The sequence below is a fragment of the Papio anubis genome, chromosome 1 (genome assembly GCF_008728515.1).
Source record: "Papio anubis isolate 15944 chromosome 1, Panubis1.0, whole genome shotgun sequence".
NCBI classification, from domain to species: Eukaryota; Metazoa; Chordata; class Mammalia; order Primates; family Cercopithecidae; genus Papio; species Papio anubis.
In genome coordinates, this window is record NC_044976.1 from 156,477,062 (window position 1) to 156,496,115 (window position 19,054).

Here is a 19,054-nt window from a genome sequence, read left to right on the forward strand (position 1 = left end):
GTCTCCCAAAGTGCTGGGATTACAGGCGTGAGCCACCGCGCCCAGCCAGGAAATACTTTTCTATATCAACTTAAACCCTCTCTTCTTACCATTCAAAACTTTATTTTCTCCGTTTGTCCTTTGAATTAGATATTTGAAGAAAATATGTATTTTAATTGGTAAGTTATTATGATTTATGAAGGGCTCACTGTCACTTGCATCCTTTAAGATTTTAAATAGCAAAAAATTATTGCTTTTCTCAACAGATCAAAAATGGTGATGAGATATACTTACACATATTCAAAATGATGTACATAGAAGATTAGTTATTGCAAGGCCGGGCGCAGTGGCTCACGCCTGTAATCCCAGCACTTTGGGAGGCCGAGGCGGGTGGATCACCTGAGGTCAGGAGTTCGAGACCAGCCTGACCAACATGGAGAAACCTCGTCTCTACTAAAAATACAAAATTAGCTGGGCGTGGTGGCGCATGCCTATAATCCCAGCTACTAGGGAGGCTGAGGCAGGAGAATTGCTTGAGCCTGGGAGGCGGAGGTTGTGGTGAGCCGAGATCGTGCCATTGCACTCCAGCCTGGGCAACAAGAGTGAAACTCCGCCTCAAAAAAAAAAAAAAAAAAAAAAAAAGAAGATTAGTTATTGCAGTATTGTTTGTAATACCAAAAGATTGCAAAAAACCTAAAGGTCCTTAAAACAGGCCAATCCATGTGGTAGTATGTTACACAGTTAAAAAGAATGAAACAGACCTTTATGTTTTGGTGCAGAGGTCTGCAAGGCCATAATCAAGTATGTATTACATATGCTATTATTTGTATTTAAAATACATACATACACATACATATATATAGGATCTATCTATATATGATTTATATCTACAACAGTGGTTGCCTCCTGGTAGGGGAACTAGGTGACTGGGAAATGAACAAAAAACTAAGGAAGACTTAGTTTTTCCTTGTATATCCTTTGCACCATTTGAATTTTATACTACATTCTTGTGTTATTTTGAAAATAAATGTAAGGTACTAAGGAATAGTTTTTAAAAGGGTGGGCTTTGTGATATTTACCTGAAATAATGCCCTCTCTGATTACTTCCACCTATCCAAATTTTGCCTCTTCTTCAAGACAGATTCTTTTTCTGGATACCTCCAGCTCGAGTGCTTTTATCTGACCTCCTGTGCTAGAAATTACTGTGTGTGGCAAATCATTACACATTGCTTTCTTACAGCTCTTCTATTTTAAAAAATAGTATCTATTTTGTATTAAAATTCCCATTTTTAATTTTCATTTCTGTTTTACTGAACCTTTTGGAGATTGCATGAGGAATGCAATCTTGCAAAAGAAGAATGGCTGATGGAGAATGTGACCAAGTAAAAGGCAGAAGGGGGAGTGGGTAAACGGGAAGGAGCATGAGGCTCCCTCCTTGCAGTCAGCCCTCACAGATATTTATCAAATACAGATTCATTGAATTAGTGATCCCTTTTTACAAAATGCTTATGCCCCTGGAAAGGTAAGGCCTTCACATTTTACAAAAATTAATCCAAATATCATGACATCATTTGGCCAAGAATACCTGGGTGTTCTGAGATGAGAGGTTAGGAGAAGTAAAATTTCTGAAGCAGGACTCACAAAATTTTAAAGCCAAAAGGGCTTAAAGATCTGTCATTCTAAACCCTTTACAGAAGATGAAACAGGGTCTTGACCGAGATCACAAGGCAAAGTACAGGGAGAGCCCAGACCCAAACTCAAATCTCCTCTTAATTTCAGTCAAGAAACTACATCATTCCAGCCTATCAGAGAAGAGGTCTGGCCTGGGTAAAAGATGGTGTCTTTCTACAGCAAGAAAGATATAGATGGGCTCTGTGCCTGGTGAAGAGGGGAGAGATAACTCAGGAAACAGAAAAGAGGTGACGTCAATTTTTGCCCCCTTTGTAATTGTGTCCAGGAGTCTGTGACTGTGTGTGTCAATGGAAGTTCTCCATATTAGCAGAAGCCAAGTTAAGATAATCAGAAATAGTTTGGAAGGCCACAAACCTCAACTTCCCCTTACCCAGCCCAGTCTCCTTACTTGAGGAACCAACTGAAGTTCAGCTTACAGCTCTTGTTGATCCTTTCACACCCTTCCTTTCTAAGTCTGGAGAAGGAAAGTTGGAAAAGGGGAACGCAATACAAACATAAGAGATTTCCCTATTTCCAGGGTACTTTCAGCCGATTCCTCAGTTATCAACTGTATTCGAAACACGAGAGAGCCACTTAGGGTAGCCATGGAGATATGACTGTCCTCTGTCTTGTTTCCTTCCTTTTCTCTGCTATTAACATCTTTCGCTACGATTTCGGTAAGGCACCCCACTTCTGCTGGCGCTCAGGTTCTGCAGCTCCTCTCTCTCCTCAGGGACGCTGAGTAGGGATTGGGAACACTTTTTAAAATGAGGAGAGCGCGAAAACATAAGAACGAGTGAGGATTTTCTCCAAAAGAGATCAGTACCATCTACAGCCTCCCCTTCTCCAGCCTTGAGGTTTTGGCGTTTGGTCCCAGCCCGGACTACAAGTCCCAAGAGACTCCGCGGCGAGGGTGTCCTCCAGCGATCCTTCCCTCACGCTTCTGGGTAGTGGAGAGAAAGGTTCCGATAGCGGCGCACTGCGGGTTGGTTTGTTTGCAACGGCAGTGACGGAGGTTGGGAGCCTGGCTGACTGCAGGCGGGGGTGTCAAGAGGCGGATTCCTCCTCCCGTCGGCACTGGGGGGCGGGGAGGAGGGAGGCCGGACCAGCGGCCGGGAACCGAGCCGCAAAGACAGAGCGGGCAGAGGCGATGGAGGGCAACGGGGTGCCATGGGGGAGCGAGCCCGTCTCGGGTCCGGGCCCCGGCCCCGGCGGCGGCGGAATGATCCGCGAGCTGTGCCGGGGCTTCGGCCGCTACCGCCGCTACCTGGGACGGCTGCGACAGAACCTGCGCGAGACCCAGAAGTTCTTCCGCGACATTAAGTGCTCCCACAACCACACTTGTCCCTCCTCCCCCACGAGCGGCGGCGGGGCCGAGCGCGGCCCTGCGGGCGATGTCGCCGAAACCGGGCTGCAGGCGGGTAAGGAGGGCAGCCCGGAGGGAGAGAGGGCAGTAGAGGGAAATCGGAGGGCGGACCGCACCCCTGCCCTGCAAAACAAGCCCGAGAAGAGGCAGGCGGAAAGGGGCAGTCGTGCAGTGTGGCCGGGTCCCCGGGCCTGGGCCGGCCGGATCCGGGATGCCTTGGGAGGGCATCCCTCTGAGGAGGGGAGGAGGGGGCCCGCTGAGGGCCCGGCTGGGGGACCGGGAGCCAGGGGCAACCGAGGGCCGGAGTTCCCGGAGCAGGACCCCGGAGACCGGGGTGTGCGCTGACGGAACTGGGCTGGGCCGGCGTTCGGAAAGGGTACCAGTTAATCCGAGGAGTCGGGAAAGTTGCTCTGAGTTGGAGGCGGGCGGGTGCGCAGTTGTGGGTCAGAGCCCCAGTTTAGGGATGGAGCAGAGGCGGCAGGGTGTCCCGGGAGGCCGTGGGACTGTAGTCGGATGTGTGGCTTTGATGATGTATGTGAAATGTGTTCACACCAATCATGCGGCAGCTCTGTGAAGAGGGGACATTCTCTAAATAGGGTTGGGGGTGGAAATCATATCTGATGGGTGCCAGGGAATTGCCAGAGATGTTGCTCCTGCTTATGGTGAAGAAGAGAGGGAAGGAATCATTTTCGTCCTGAGCCAATGGAGAACTAGCTACTCTTGTTCTTGCATGATTCTTTCTAGGATGTGCCAAAGGCCCCCAAACACTTAAAATCGTGCATGGTCTTTAATCTTTCCTAACGTCTTGCTTCCTTTTAAACTGCTGTTGGTGGGGAACTGGAGGATTTGTTAACGACTGCGTCTAATTAGGAAATAACTTTAGATCGGAAGGGAGAAGGGACTGGCATTCCATGTAGATAGATCTCTTGGGGACAAAACAGGAAAGAAGTCTGTGGGTTTAATTTAGTGATTCTCAAACTAAAGTGTGCATTAAACTCACCCCAGGGGCGTATTAAGAATGCCATGTCTCATGCTCTAGCTCATTAATTCCGATTGAATAGGTGTGGGAAGTGGGTCCTAAAAATCTAATTTAACATGAAAAGAACGTGGAGAGGACGGGCGCCGTGGCTCACGTCTGTAATCCTAGCACTTTAGGAGGTAGAGGCCAGCGGATCACTTGAGGTCAGGAATTCGAGACCAGCCTGGCCAACATGGTGAAACCCCATCCCTACCAAAAAAAAAAAAAAAAACTAACCAGGTGTGGTGGGTGGCGCCTGTAATCTCAGCCACTGGGGAGGCTGAGGCAGGAGAATCGCTTGAAACCAGGAGGCAGAGGTTGCAGTGAGCCGAGATTGTGCCACTGCACTCCATCCTGTGCTACAGAGTGAGATTCTGTCTCAAAAAATAAAATAATAATAGTAATTATAAAAGACAGTGGGGAATGTGAGGCAGGTGGTCTGTTAAAGTCCCTTCAGAACCATGAATTTAGATACAGCAAATCTGAACACGAGGCTCAGAACTGGATGAATTGTTCTGACTTTGGGTGTTAGCTCTTATATTCCCAAAGTTTTGCGCTTAATGTCCTACATCCGACTGGGAATCCACAAATGGTGATAAAAATAAGATGCTAAGATCATGACAGGGCCCTAAATGATACTATTCCATTTAGTTGGTTTGGATTGGAATTTAAAAAGCCTTATTTTATCTTGTAGCATAAAAGGAGGGAGATTACTAGTTTTTCTGAAGTTGTTTTGACATCTTATGTCCAGAAATGTGCTATCCTGGAATGGACTTGTAGAGAGAACTAGTATCTGTGAGGCTACCAGAAAACAGCTGATGAGAAGGGCTAATGTTTTCTGAGACGATCCCCAGAATGTGTACTTTCACCCGCACCCATAACAGTGCTTTCCAGAGGTGTCCCCTGCTCGAAAGTTTCTCTCACAGCTTATCTTAAAAAGCCCTTTATTGCTGTTTTTATTTTAAAACAACTATTTATTTTAGACTTGGCTTCTAAAACAAAGAGAATCGATTAACCGCAGAGAGATGGAGGTTTTCAAGGCACTTTGGTTGGCTCTTGTTTTTATTCTTTAAAAAACAACTTAAGACATACAAATATAACTTTGCATTTCGCCTCATTAGCTTTTCCAGTTGACTGCATCACGAACTAATCTTTGCGTATTTAACTCTTTTCACCGTGTGGAGTCTGTCCATCCCAAATAAAAACCTGGGAGGGTGCAGATGGCAGGACTGGGAGCAATTCGGTTTTGTTCCATAAAATGCTTCCCTTTCTTTCAGCATGGAGAGTTTGGGGGTAAAAATGCACCAAGAAAAGTTAGTGAGGGGACACTTACTATGTATATTTTAGGGATACATTTTCCTAGCTATTTAGGTGGTCATGTCAGAAAGTAGAAACCACTCCTAAAAAGACAACTAGTTGTTGTTCTGTCGTTTACAGGCCATCTTTGTAAGGTCAAGTTCATTCAGAGACTGTCTCAACTTTCTTTTTTAAATTTTTTTGTAAAGATGGAGTCTCGCTTTGTTGCCCAGGCTGGTCTGAAACTCATGGCCTCAAACGATCCTTCCACCTCAACCTCCCAAGGTGCTGGAATTACAGTAATCAGCCACCACACCCAGTCCTCAGCTTTCTTTTGTGAATGTTAGTCTCTGATTAATAGGAACTTGGATGTTGAAGGAACACTCAATTCTTTTATTTATTTATTTTTTATTATACTTTAAGTTCTAGGGTACATGTGCATAACATGCAGGTTTGTTACATATGTATACATGTGCCATGTTGGTGTGCTGCACCCATTAACATATACCTAATGTCATTTACATTGGGTATATCTCCTAATGCTATCCCTCCCCCCTCCCCCCACCCCACAACAGGTCCCATTGTGTGATGTTCCCCTTCCTGTGTCCAAGAGGAACACTCAATTCTTACCCAAACAAACCTGTAGGTTTTAAACATTATTTCAGAATGGAAGTGTGCCTCTAGGTTGATGTAGTATGGTATTTGAGCAACTGAAAGAAGATCAGGGATTAACTCTCAATTTGAAATGATTGTACTAAAAGGATGGTAACAATAGTAAAACAATTTTCATGTCTATTTATATACCATTTGTAATGCCATATGATACCAAAAATTTTTATTGTCTCACTTTCACCCACAAAAGAGAGTAAAGGACCCAAAATAATATTTTCCTCTAAAATTTTATAGTTCTGAATTCACTGGGGTCAGTGTAGAGGATATGTAATGTACATGGTATTTTAGAAGTTAAAAAGTAAGGCCGGGTGTGGTGGCTCACACCTGTAATCCCAGCACTTTGGGAGGCCAAGGTGGTAGATCACCTGAAGTCAGGAGTTCAAGACCAGCCTGGCCAACATGGCGAAACCCCATGTCTACTAAAAATACAAAAATTAGCCGGGCATGATGGCGCACGCTTATAATCCCAGCTACTTGGGAGGCTGAAGCAGGAGAATCGCTTAAGCCCAGGAAGCGGAGGTACAGTGAGCTGAGATTGCGCCACTGCACACCGGCCTGGGCGACAGAGCGAGACTCCATCTCAAGAAGAGAAAAAAGAAAAAAAAAGTAAGTAGAATGGAATTCCAAAATGGTCTTCTGTTTTTAGAGTAGCTTGACCTATACAGAGAAAACTGAATTATAAGTAAAGTTTCCTTGATTCATTTCTTCCCCTGCTGCCCAAATCACTGGCCTTTTCACTTAGCTATAGGGCGTGAGAGCCCTTTTATCTGTTGATTTTCTTATGTCAGAGGGATCAGAAGTAATGAGATAAAGGCTTTGGGCTGGGTGTGGTGGCTCACACCTGTAATCCCAGCACTTTGGGATGCTGAGGCAGGCGGATCACCTGAGGTTGGGAGTTGGAGACCAGCCTGACCAACATGGAGAAACCCGTCTCTACTAAAAATCCAAAAAAATTAGCTGGGCATGGTGACACATGCCTGTAATCCCAGCTGCTGGGGAAGGCTGAAGCAGGAGAATCACTTGAATCTGGGAGGTGGAGGTTGTGGTGAGCTGAGATCACGCCATTGCACTCCAGCCTGGGCAACAAGAGTGAAACTCTTGTCTCAAAATAAATAAATAAATAAATAAAGGCTTTGAGCACTTCTGAGGAAAGGCAGGGTGGAGTATTAAGAGTAGCAGAGGGAAAAGTATTTTTCTTTTTCTTTTTTTTTTTTTTGAGACAGAGTCTCTCTGTATTGCCCAGGCTGGAGTGCAGTGGCATGATCTTGGCTCACTGCAGCCTTCGCCTCCCCTATTCATGTGATTCTCCTGCTTCAGCCTCCTGAGTAGCTGGGACTACAGGCACCTGCCACCAGGCCCAGCTAGTTTTTTTTTCTTTCTATTTTTAGTAGAGGCAGGGTTTTACCATGTTGGCCAGGCTGGTCTCAAACTCCTGACCTTAAGTGATCTGCCTGCCTTGGCCTCCCACAGTGCTGTGATTACAGCCATGAGCCACTGTGCCCGGCATGGAAAAGTATTTTTCTTGTTTTGTGATCCAGTAAAGTTGCTAGCTGTTGCAATTTGTCATAAGCCTCTCAATTTTAAGAAATTGGAGTGGGCCAGGCGCGGTGGCTCACGCCTTTAATTCCAGCACTTTGGGAGGCCGAGGTGGGCAGATCACCCGAGATCCGGAGTTCGAGACCAGCCTGGCCAATGTGGTGAACAACCCCATCTCTACTAAAAGTACAAACATTAGCCAGGCATGATGGCACGTGCCTGTAACCCCAGCTACTCGGGAGGCTGAGGCAGGAGAATTGCTTGAACCCAGGAGGCGGAGGTTGCAGTGAGTCGAGTTTGAGCCATTGCACTCCAGCCTGGGCATCGCAGTGAGACTCTGTCTCAAAAAAAAAAAAAAAAAAAAAAAAAGATAGTGGAGTGACTTAAATATGTCTTGTTGAAATTCTGTGGTCTGTGCTGCCTTCTTGGAATCCTGGTTTCACCTCGTCCTAACCAAATGATCTTGGGCAAATCACAACTGTGCTGTGCCTTCATTTCCTAATCTGGAAATAGGGATTATAACGGTACTGATCTCTCAGGTTCTTGGGAGTGAATCTATGTGCATGTTTAGAACAGGACCTGGGCTGGACGCGGTGGTGGCTCACGCCTGTAATCCCAGCACTTTGGGAGGCCAAGGAGGGCGGATCACTTGAGGTCAGGAGTTGGAGACCAGCCTGACCGACATGGTAAAACCCCATCTCTACTAAAAATACAAAAATTAGCCAGGCAGGGTGGCAGGTGCCTCTATCCCAGCTACTCAGGAGGCTGAGGCAGGAGAATCGCTTGAACCTGGGAGGCGGAGGTTGCAGTGAGTCGAGATCACCCGCTGTGCTCCAGCCTGGGCGAGAATAAGACTGTGTCTTAAAACAACAAAAAACAAAAAACAGGCCAGGTGCGGTGGCTCACGCCTGTAATCCCAACACTTTGGGAGGCTGAGGCGGGTGGATCACCTGAGGTCAGGCGTTTGAGACCAGCCTGACCAACAAGAAGAAACCCCTTGTCTATTAAAAATATAAAACTAGCTGGGCATGGTGGCACATGCCTGTAAAATCCCAGCTACTCGGGAGGCTGAGGCAGGAGAATCGCTTGAACCCGGGAGGCAGAGGTTTCAGTGAACCAAGGTTGTGCCACTGCACTCCAGCCTGGGAGGCACAGCGAGATTCTGTCTCAAAAAAAAAAAAAAAAAAAAGAAAAGAAAAGAACAGTGCCTGGTAAGGTGCTATGTAAGTATTAGCTATTATTCAATAAATATCTGAGTACCTGGTATGTACTGGGCAATGTGCTACGTATGGGGGATAAAGAGTCAAATAAAAAGGGCCGGGCACGGTGGCTCACGCCTGTAATCCCAGCACTTTGGGAGGCCGAGGCGGGCGGATCACAAGGTCAGGAGGTCGAGACCATCCTGGCTAACACGGTGAAACCCCGTCTCTGCTAAAAATACAAAAAACTAGCCGGGTTTGGTGGCGGGCGCCTGTAGTCCCAGCTACTTGGGAGGCTGAGGCAGGAGAATGGCGTGAACCTGGGAGGCGGAGCTTGCAGTGAGCCGGGATAGCGCCACTGCAATCTGGCCTGGGCGGAAGAGCCAGACTCTGTCCCAAGAAAAAAAAAAAAGAGTCAAATAAAGATACTGGCCTTGGCCTTAGGCCGGTGAAGATGTCTTTCCCTTCTATACTTTTAAGAAAGAAAAAATAATTATAATTATCATCAATAATCGTTTATGTTGGATGATGGATTAAAAAGGTCTAAGAAGACCTGAACTTGGTCCTCTAGAAAGGTATAATCTAAACCATATATGTGTGCAACACATAAAACACATACATAAAAAAGCAGAATGCTAAGGTAGGTTATAGGCCTTTTATATGAGTTATAATTCTCAGGTTTTTTATAGCTCTTTGCCTTTGGTGAGCTCACAGCTGTGTTTCTCCAACATTCTTTACCTTTTTGTCACACCTTTTAAATGTGCCAGCATTTAAAAAGAGGGGAAAAGCACTAGTGTACTTATTTAAAATAGGCATTTTTGGCTGGGCGCGGTGGTTCACTCCTGTAATTCCAGCACTTTGGGAGGCTGAGGTGAGTGGATCACCTGAGGTCAGGAGCTCGAGACTAGCCTGGCCAGCATGGTGAAACATCGTCTTTACTAAAATACAAAAAGTTAGCTGGGCATGGTGATGCGGGCCTGTAATCCCAGCTACTCAGGAGGCTGAGGCAGGAGAATCACTTGAACCCAGGAGGCAGAGGTTGCGGTGAGCTGAGATCATGCCAGTGCACTACGGCTTGGGTGACAGAGTGAGACTGTGTCTCAAAATAAATAAATAAATAAATGAATACATAAAATAGGCATTTTCCTTGGTTGTCTTAGACATTTGTATGATAAGAAAGTTTAAGTGGCAGAGTGACATTTGGGGAAGGGATGAAAAGTTGGGAAAGAGGAGATTCTTTAGAGCTTCATTTTATAGAGCTGTCATCTCTATGGGGCAGAGGGGTGGGGAAAAGCTGGGATTGTAGGGTGGAGCACAGTGACAGCAATACTGAGGTTGGGATGGGTGTGCTCTGTGGTTGTTTGCCATCATCTGTTTAAAAGAGTTGTCAGTGCATTTCAACATCTTATGCTGAGCATAAGCTCAGCAAAGATAGTGCTATAGTTTTGGTTCTTACTACTTTTAATAAAAGGTAATCTAATCTAATCATTTTTAAAAAGATTAACAAAATCCCATTTTTCCAAGGATATCCAAAACTTGGTCTGTCTTTCTTAGTTTTCTTCCTGCATGGAGGCAGCACACAGTGGCCAAAAGCAAGCATAGCATTTGAATGAAACCTGAGTTCCTATTCAAGTGCATTCTCTTTTTAACTGTGTGACTTGGGGCAAGTTACTTAACCTATTTGAATCTTGGTTTCTTCATATATAAAATGGGAGTAATAATGCCACATATTATATGATTCCATTGATATGAAATATCCAAAATAGGCAAATTTATAGAGATAGAAAATAGATTAGTGGTTGCCAGGGGATGTGGGGAGAAGAAAATGAGCAAATAAGGGGTGACTGCTAATGGGTATGGGATTTTTCTGGGGGGAGATGAGAAAGCTCTGGAATTAAATAGTAGTGATACTTGTACAACTTTGTGAACATACTAAAAGCCACTGAATTGTACACTTAAAAGGGGTGAATTATATCTCAATAAATAAATAAAATGGGAGTGATAACAACTGCCTTACAAAGTTGTTGTGACATTTGAAGATAATATACCTTAAAGCACAGGCATATAATTAGTGCTAAATATATGTGGCTGGCTGAGTGGTGTATGTGTGTGTATGTGTGTGTGTGTGTATGGTGAGCATTGATTTAGAAAGTTAGAACATGGGGTTGGCAGAAGAGTGAGAGGAACAGAAAGATGGAATGTGGGACAGAACAATTTTGAGCTAGAGGCAGATTTAGGCCCGAGTGTCTAGGCTGCCAGTCCAATTCTGCTTCTGCGGCTCTTCCTTTGTTCTTTCCTGATCTGACTATGGGAATACAAAATGCACCCTGGCAGTGGAGAGACTCTGTTACAAATGAGTCATCACCCAGGCTCCACAGCTTGTATGGAACCGTCATTTACTTAGTGGGAGACTATCTGATTGAATAAGTATAATGTAGCACTACCTACTCAGGCTCTTATTCTAGTTTCCACTCCCTGACATTCAGGGCATCAGACCCCTTGTTGCTGATCTTGCTATCTCCTGCTCCCTGGGAGGAAATGGCCTCCCCAGCCACAGTGGCTGTTTGCACCCTTTCCCTTTTTAGCCTTTCTCCTTCCGAATCTTCCTTTCCTGGGGTAATCTGTTTCCCATGGTACAGGTCTGCCTGGTGTTTTGTTGTTGTTGTTTTTGAGACAGAGTCTCGCTCTGTTGCCCAGGCTGGAATGCAGTGGCACAATCTCAGCTCACTGCAACCTCTGCCTCCTGGGTTCAAGCAGTTCTCCTGTCTCAGCCTCCCAAGTAGCTGGGACTACAGGCGCACACCACTATGCCAGGATAATTTTTGTATTTTTAGTAGAGACAGGGTTTCACCATATTAGTCAGACTGGTCTGGAACTCCTGACCTCAGGTGATCCGCCCACCTCGGCCTGCCAAAGCACTGGGATTACACACGTGAGCCACCTTGCCCAGCTGGTCAGCCTGCTATTAAAAAGGGTTGGGAATGTTTTTCTTTGATTTCCGTCAAGATTCGAGCTTTTCTCGACGATATTTTCCCGGAGCCTTTAAGATCGAGGTTTTACGACTTTGATTGGTGAGCGATTGCTTTAATGGTCTCTGATCTCTGACCTTTGGATCTCCTGGCCTCTCGGCCTCCCAAAGTGCTGGGATTATAGGCTCTGAGCCACCAGTGGCCTGGCCTCTCCCTTTCTTATTTTTTTTTAAGATAGTCTCACTTTGTCAGCCTCTAGGCTGGATCTTGGCTAACTGCAACCTCTGACTCCTGGATAAAAGTGATTCTCCTGCCTCAGCCTCTCAAGTAGCTGGGACTGCAGGCATGCACCAACCACACCTGGCTAATTTTTTTTTTTTTTTTTTGGTAGAGACAGGGTTTCACTGTTTTGACCAGGCTGATCTTGAGCTCCTGGCCTCAAGTGATCTGGCCACCTTGGCCTCCCAAAGTGCTAGGATTATAGGCATGAGCTCCCATGCCCAGCCTGCCTGCTTTTAAAAGAGAAAATACTGCCTTTAAGCTTATTATAATTTGCAATATGTTTAGTCTTAAAAGTCATTACTGATTTCAGTATAGTTAGTTCTTCAGCCTTACAAGTAGTTTTTAAAGAAGGCGTGGATTTAAATAAAAATCCAATCTGGGTTTTATATTTTGTTTTGCTCTGTCTACTTTCTCCTTTTCTTTCTCCATGCTTCTGTTCCCTGTTTTACTAGGTTAAGAGAACAGGGAATCTTTCTCCAATAAATGCACTTCTCAAAAACAATCCTTTCAGAATAAAACCTAAAAAAAGTTATGGAAATAAAGGGGAATACGAATTTTACCTTATACCTGTTAGTCAGTTAATATAGGCTCTGCTCATACAGATCATGCTTTTATTTACTTTCTTTTCTTTCCTTTTTTTTTAAAAAAAAAATTTAATTGCATTTATTTTAATGCTGAATTTACTCCTGTGTCATAAGTTTTTGTTTCTTCAGTTTCTTCTGGGATAACTTTTTCTTCTGGGCAACCTCCTCTTCTGGTTTAGGAACAATCTGTTCCTTTTCTGTAACGATCATCTCAATGTGGCAGAGAGAGCACATGTATGGGTTAATCCGACCATGAGCTCTTTAGGTCCAGTGGTGCATCTTAGGTGCTTTTTTCACTTGGATATATGCTGAATGACCAGAGAATCTACATCTAAACCCTTCAGTTCAGCATTACTGTCTGCATTTTTAAGCATGTGCAGCAAAAATTCAGCAAGCTTTTTGGGCCACTGACCTTTTGTCCAGCCCCACCGCTTGGCCTGGGCAAACCAACCAACTCCACCATTGTAATGTTGGAATGGTACACGCTGTTTCTGTAAAGTGATGTCTTTCAGATACTTCGTGGCTTTTCATATACACGTACCCTTGATGGCCTGAGAAGTGTCACGAGTATTCTTCTTTCTTTTTTTTTGAGACGGAGTCTCGCTTAGTTGCCCAGGCTGGAGTGCAGTGGCACAATCTTGGCTCACTGCAAGTTCCGCCTTCCGGGTTCATGCCGTTCTCCTGCAGCCTCCGAGTAGCTGGGGCTACAGGCGCCCGCCACTACGCCCGGCAAATTTTTTTGTATTTTTAGTAGAGACGGGGTTTCACCGTGTTAGCCAAGATGGTCTCGATCTCCTGACCTTGTGATCCGCCCGTCTTGTGATCCAGCCTCCCAAAGTGCTGGGATTACAGGCGTGAGCCACCGCGCCCGGCCTAAGTGTCACTAGTATTCTTGAAGTGAACACGAAGATTTGAACCTCTTGATTTGCATGATTTTGTGGGGTTCTCTGGGTCAAGTGAATAGTGAACCATTTTCACAGCTTACCTCAGGCCATGTAGGGGAAGAGGCCCCTTCCCTTCCCCCTCTCCCCTCTCTCCTCTACCCTCTCCCCTCTCTCCTCTACCCTCTCCCCTTCCGTTCTCCCCTTCCCCTCTCCCTTTCCCCCCATCCCCTCTCCCCTCCCCTTCCTGAGTTTCCCAAGTTTCCTTTCCTGAGTTTCGTTCTTGTTGCCCAGGCTGGAGTGCAATGGTGCAATCTTGGCTCACTGCAACCTCTGCCTCCCGGATTCAAGCGATTCTCCTGCTTCAGCCTTCCTGAGTAGCTGGGATTGCAGGCATGCACCACCACGCCCAGCTAATTTTGTATTTTTAGTAAAGACAGGGTTTCACCATGTTGGTCAGGCTCTTCTCGAATTCCTGATCTCGGGTGATCCTCCCATCTTGGCCTCCCAAAGTGCTGGCATTACAGGTGTGAGCCACCGCCCCCGGCCTTTTCTTTTGTATAATTAGCTGTGAATATGTTTGTATTAGTCTGCTGACAAGATTGTGTACCCCTAAGGGTAAAGAGTATGTTTTACTCATTTTGTACCCCCCGTAGTGCCTACCATAGTGCTTTGTACATAATGGGCAAATAAATATCTGTTAAATTATTTCCACAGCTGGTGGATATTGGAATGATGTTTTGAAATTAAATGCAATTTAATTCCTTCTTTGGAAGGGCATTTTTTGGCCCCATAGAACATAAGAATTTTTGTAAATTCATACATATTTTACCCTCTGGGCCCCTAAAAAAGAACAATGATAGGTGACTCAGCATTTGATAGGTGACTAGTTAGGCTGCAGTTGCATTCTTTTTTTTATTAAAAAAATTTTGCTTTTAATTTTGTGGGTACATAGTAGGTTTCTATATTTATGGGACACCTGAGATGTTTTGATACAGGCATGCAATGTGGAATAAACACATCATGGAGAATGGGGTACCCATCCCCTTAAGCATTTATTATTTGAGTTACAAACACTCTAATTACTTTCTTTAAGTTATTTAAATATAGACAATTGGGCTGGCGTGGTGGCTCATGCCTATAATCCCAGCACTTTGGGAGGCTGGGGCGGGTGAATAACATGAGGTCAGGTGTTCAAGACCAGCCTAACCAACATGGTGAAACCCCGTCTCTACTAAAAATACAAAACTAGGCGGGTGTGGTGGCACACACCTGTAATACTAGCTACTCAGGAGGCTGAGGCTGGAAAATCACTTGAACCTGGGAGGTGGAGGTCGCAGTGAGCGGAGATCACACCATTGCACTCCAGCCTGGGCAACAAGAGTGAAACTCTGTCTCAAAAAAAAAAAAAAAAAAAAATTAAGTTATTATTGACTATAGTCGCCCTGTTGTGCTATCAAATAGTAGGTGCAGTTGCATTCTATGCCAGTATCCCAAAGAATTATTTTCATGTTCCAAAGAATGACTTGCATGCAATGCCAGTAGATCTGAGCTTCACCATGATATGGCAAGTAAATTGTTAATATTCATTCACTCAGCAGATCTTTATTTAATGCCTGACTCTGTACTAGGCACAGGTCACACATTGGTGAACCACTCTATCTGACTAACTGAGATTATTAATTCCAATTGATGTTATGAAGGAAAGAAGGATTAGTGTTTCATCATGTCCCTCCCAGAGGATTTTCTACAAATTGGTTATCTACTTAACCATTAGTTGTCTTTGAGTGGGTAGAAGTGTAGGGCATATGGAAAGTTGTAAGATTAAATGGCATTGATAAGAATAGGAGTTGAGGCTGGACGCAGTGGCTCATACCTGTAATCCCAGCACTTTGGGAGGCCGAGGTGGGCGGATCACCTGAGGTCAGGAGTTCAAGACCAGTCTGGCCATGGTGAAACCCAATCTCTACTAAAAATACAAAAAATTGGCTGGGTGCGGTAGCTCATGCCTATAATCCCAGCACTTTGGGAGGCCGAGGTGGGTGGATCACCCGAGGTCAGGAGTTCAAAACCAACCTGGCTAACATGATGAAACCCTGTCTCTACTAAAAATATAAAAAATTATCCGGGCATGGTGGCGGGTGACTGTAATCCCAGCTACTTGGGAGGCTGAGGCAGGAGGATCTCTTGAACCCAGGAGGCGAAGGTTGCAACGAGCCAAGATCGGGCCACCGCACTCCAGCCTGGGTGACATAGCGAGACTCTTGTCTCGTTTAAAAAAAAGAATAAGAGTTGAAATGTTCTGCCCACTTTCTGATAGTAGAGGAAAATCAGCCTATTTTCTCTTTGATGGAAAGATTATATCATCTTGTTTATATGGTTCAAATGCAGAATGCATTTATGAAGATTACTGTTAGAGCTTCTTTCATTTCTGTCTGTCTTAGAAGTTACAGACAAGCCAGTAGGAAAAGTACGAGGTGTGGGTGGATGTGGTTTCTTTGGTTATGATTTTAAGACCTAAGGTTACTTTGCTCCTTCTTACAGGAAAATAGCCTCTAGGGATGATGGGGTTTGCTTCCTACATGGTGCAGGGAATCTGAGTAGTGTCATTCATAATAAGACTATAGAGGGTGAGTTCATGTGGGGGTGCAACTTTTCTATTTTACCTCTCAGAGCTCTGACTGGAGTACCCTGGGAGGATGTCCAGTCTCAGTATAGGCCATTCCCAGGTTTGAAGGTTGATTCAGTTCTTTGCCAACCTATGAAACCTGGAACTTGACACTTACGTGACCAGAGGAGAACAGATGTAGAAATGCTTAAGATATGTGTCTCCTTGCTTTGAGCTATAAATGAGACTCTCTGAGAAAGTTCCCTTATGCGTAATGTTCCTCCAAAGTCCAAACCAAAACTCTTGAAGGGCAAGTTGGTCAGAGCATGGAGACTCATCAGTATCCCCTGCGGATTCTGGTTGAAGTGCCTGTCAAAGGCAGTGCGTTTTTCTGTTTTCTTCTCTAGACAGTGTGAACAGCTTGGATGTATTCCCCAGCTGTGTGCCACGTGGCTGTGGGAACCTTTTGACCACCACTTTCTTTCCAGTTGGGCTTTATTACAACATGCTTCCGTTCCCTGGGGTGGTGTGCTCTGGGCTCAGGATGGTGGGAGTAGGACTTGAGGATTGTTTTGCTTTTCACTTGTCAGTTGTCCCAAAGAATTATGTCTAGGTTATATATTTATAAAAGCCTTTGATTTTTTTTTAATTCCACTTCTTTTAAAAAATTACTTTCATCCCCAAAGTGTCTAATTTTAGTTTCATCAGATTAAGAGCTTTAGTGCCCAGGAGACTGAGGCAGAAGAATCGCTTGGAACCGGGAGGCAGAGATTGCGGTGAGCAAAGATCACGCCACTGCACTCCAACCTGGTGACAGAGCGAGACTCTATCTCAAAAAAAAAAAAAAGCTTTAGTGCCTTATTTATGCCAGACAAATTTCAGTTTAGATCTTTTTTTTTTTTTTTTTGAGATGGAGTCTCGCTCTGTCGCCCAGGCAGGAGTTCAGTGGCGCGATCTTAGCTCACCACAACCTCTGTCTCCTGGGTTCGCGCCATTCTCCTGCCTCAGCCTCCCAAGTAGCTGGGACTACAGGCACCCGCCACCACGCCTGGCTAATTTTTAAAATATTTTTAGTAGAAACAGGGTTTCATTGTGTTAGCCAGGATGGTTTCGATCTCCTGACCTCGTGATCCGCCCCCCTCGGCCTCCAAAAGTGCTGGGATTACAGGCTTGAGCCACCGCGCCTGGCCAGTTTAGATCTTTTTTTAAATCTTTTCTAGTCTATTTAATGGGGAGACAATTTCCCAGGCCTTTTTTTTTTTTTTTTAAATCAAATCAAACTTGCCAGAGCAAAGACTAAGGCCCTATCACAAATGCAGCTAGGTTACAAGACTAGTTTAAATAAAAGCTTTTTCTATTCAATTGAGAGGGACAGTGAGTGAACCAGTATGGAGTTTACGTTTTAGAAATATTCCTTATGATATACTCTAGCCTCAGCGTTTAATATTATGGCAATATCGAGGTGCAAGGAGGAATGTGGGGAAATACAGCTGGTAGAAGAAAAGTCATTCTTAAGTTTTAGTATATAAGAACCCCACTGAGGAAACCTCTTTCACTTTCTCCTGATTGAACAACTGACATGCTCTTCTGGTTCTGTCCCATGCAGATAATTGGAAAAGTTTTGCTGCTTCAACTTGGAAAAGTGGTTTGTTGGTATAGGATAAAAGTAGTTAGTGTATAGTGGCGATATAGTCTCTACCACTAAGTAAACATAAGGGGTCACTACAGGCAGTGCAAAGTCAAAGTCAGGCTTCCCCTGGTGGTTTCTTTTCTTTTTTTTTGAGATGGAGTTTTGCTCTTGTTGCCCAGGTTGGAGTGCAACGGCGCGATCTTGGCTCACCGCAGCCTCCACTTCCCGGGTTCAAGCGATTCTCCTGCCTCAGCCTACCAAGTAGCTGGGATTACAGGCATGTGCCACCAAGCCCAGCTAATTTTGTATTTTTAATAGAAACGAGGTTTCTCCATGATGGTCAGGCTGGTCTCAAACTCCCAACCTCAGGTGATCCACCCTCCTCGGTCTCCCAAAGTGCTGGGATTACAGGCATGAGCCATCACGCCTGGCCTGGGTGGTTTCTTATTTAATGAACCTGATGGTTACAGGTAACTTTTATCAGAGTGTCCTATACTGGAACATCATGTTGGTCTATACTGCTTAGACTTGTGGATTTGGATTCTAAGTCTGATTCTAAACTACTTACTTAGATCAGTGCCTTGAACTCTCCAGACTCTGAGCAAGCAATAGTAAACATCACAGGAAGATTGATGAGATGGAAGGTAATGTGCAGGGCAAAAGTGGAGACAGTGAAGAAACTGTTATTGTTCAAATCCTATTACTGCTGTATTTGATGTATTTTTTTTTTCCTGCTGGCTTTTCTTGTCAAGTAAAATCCTATCTCTTGATCTCTTTCCTCTGAGATCAAGAGCTGGATACGCTTTACTAGGTATACCTTTGGATCCTAAAAAAAAATTATTTTGAAATAATTTCAAACATACGTAAGTATTGCAAGAACAATAAAAGAGTTCTAATACCTGCTTCCTGCAAATTTTCTAGTTGTTAACATTTTCATGGATTTGTTCCATCACCCAGTCTCTCTCCCAGTCTCTCTCCTTCCTGATGTATATTAGATGTAGTCTTTTAATGAAACTTTTGAGAGCTGAATGCAGATAGTTTTTCTCATCTCCTCTAAACACTTTAGTATGCATTCCTCCCAAACAAGGATATGCTTCTATGATCATCATACGGCTCACCAAATCAAGGAATTAACCTGGGTTCAATACTACCATCTAGTCCACAGACCCTGTTCAGGTTTTGCCAACTGTCCCAACAATGTTTCCTTTTTTTTTTTCTTTCATCACAGGGTATATGATGTCAGCTCATCCCTGGAGATGTTTTCTCCACCTTAAATTCACCATTTTTAGGGCCAGGCACGGTGGCTCATGCCTGTAATCCCAGCACTTTGGGAGACCGAGGTGAGTGGATCACCTGAAGTCAG

The 19,054-nt window shown here is 44.6% G+C and overlaps 1 protein-coding gene and 1 pseudogene across 3 annotated transcripts in view; one reads left to right on the plus strand and one right to left on the minus strand.

Moving 5' to 3' along the window:
• Window positions 1–2,625: 2,625 nt before the first annotated feature.
• DSTYK (dual serine/threonine and tyrosine protein kinase) overlaps window positions 2,626–19,054 on the plus strand; it is a 70,875-nt gene continuing 54,446 nt past the window's right edge. For all 3 annotated transcript variants that reach the window (XM_003893231.5, XM_017950234.3, XM_017950233.3), the window contains exon 1: window positions 2,626–3,071. In XM_003893231.5, coding sequence (XP_003893280.2) covers window positions 2,801–3,071 — 271 coding nt within the window. In that variant the 5' untranslated portion in view covers window positions 2,626–2,800. The remainder of the gene's footprint in view (window positions 3,072–19,054) is intronic.
• Window positions 12,669–13,616, minus strand: LOC116270786 (annotated as a pseudogene).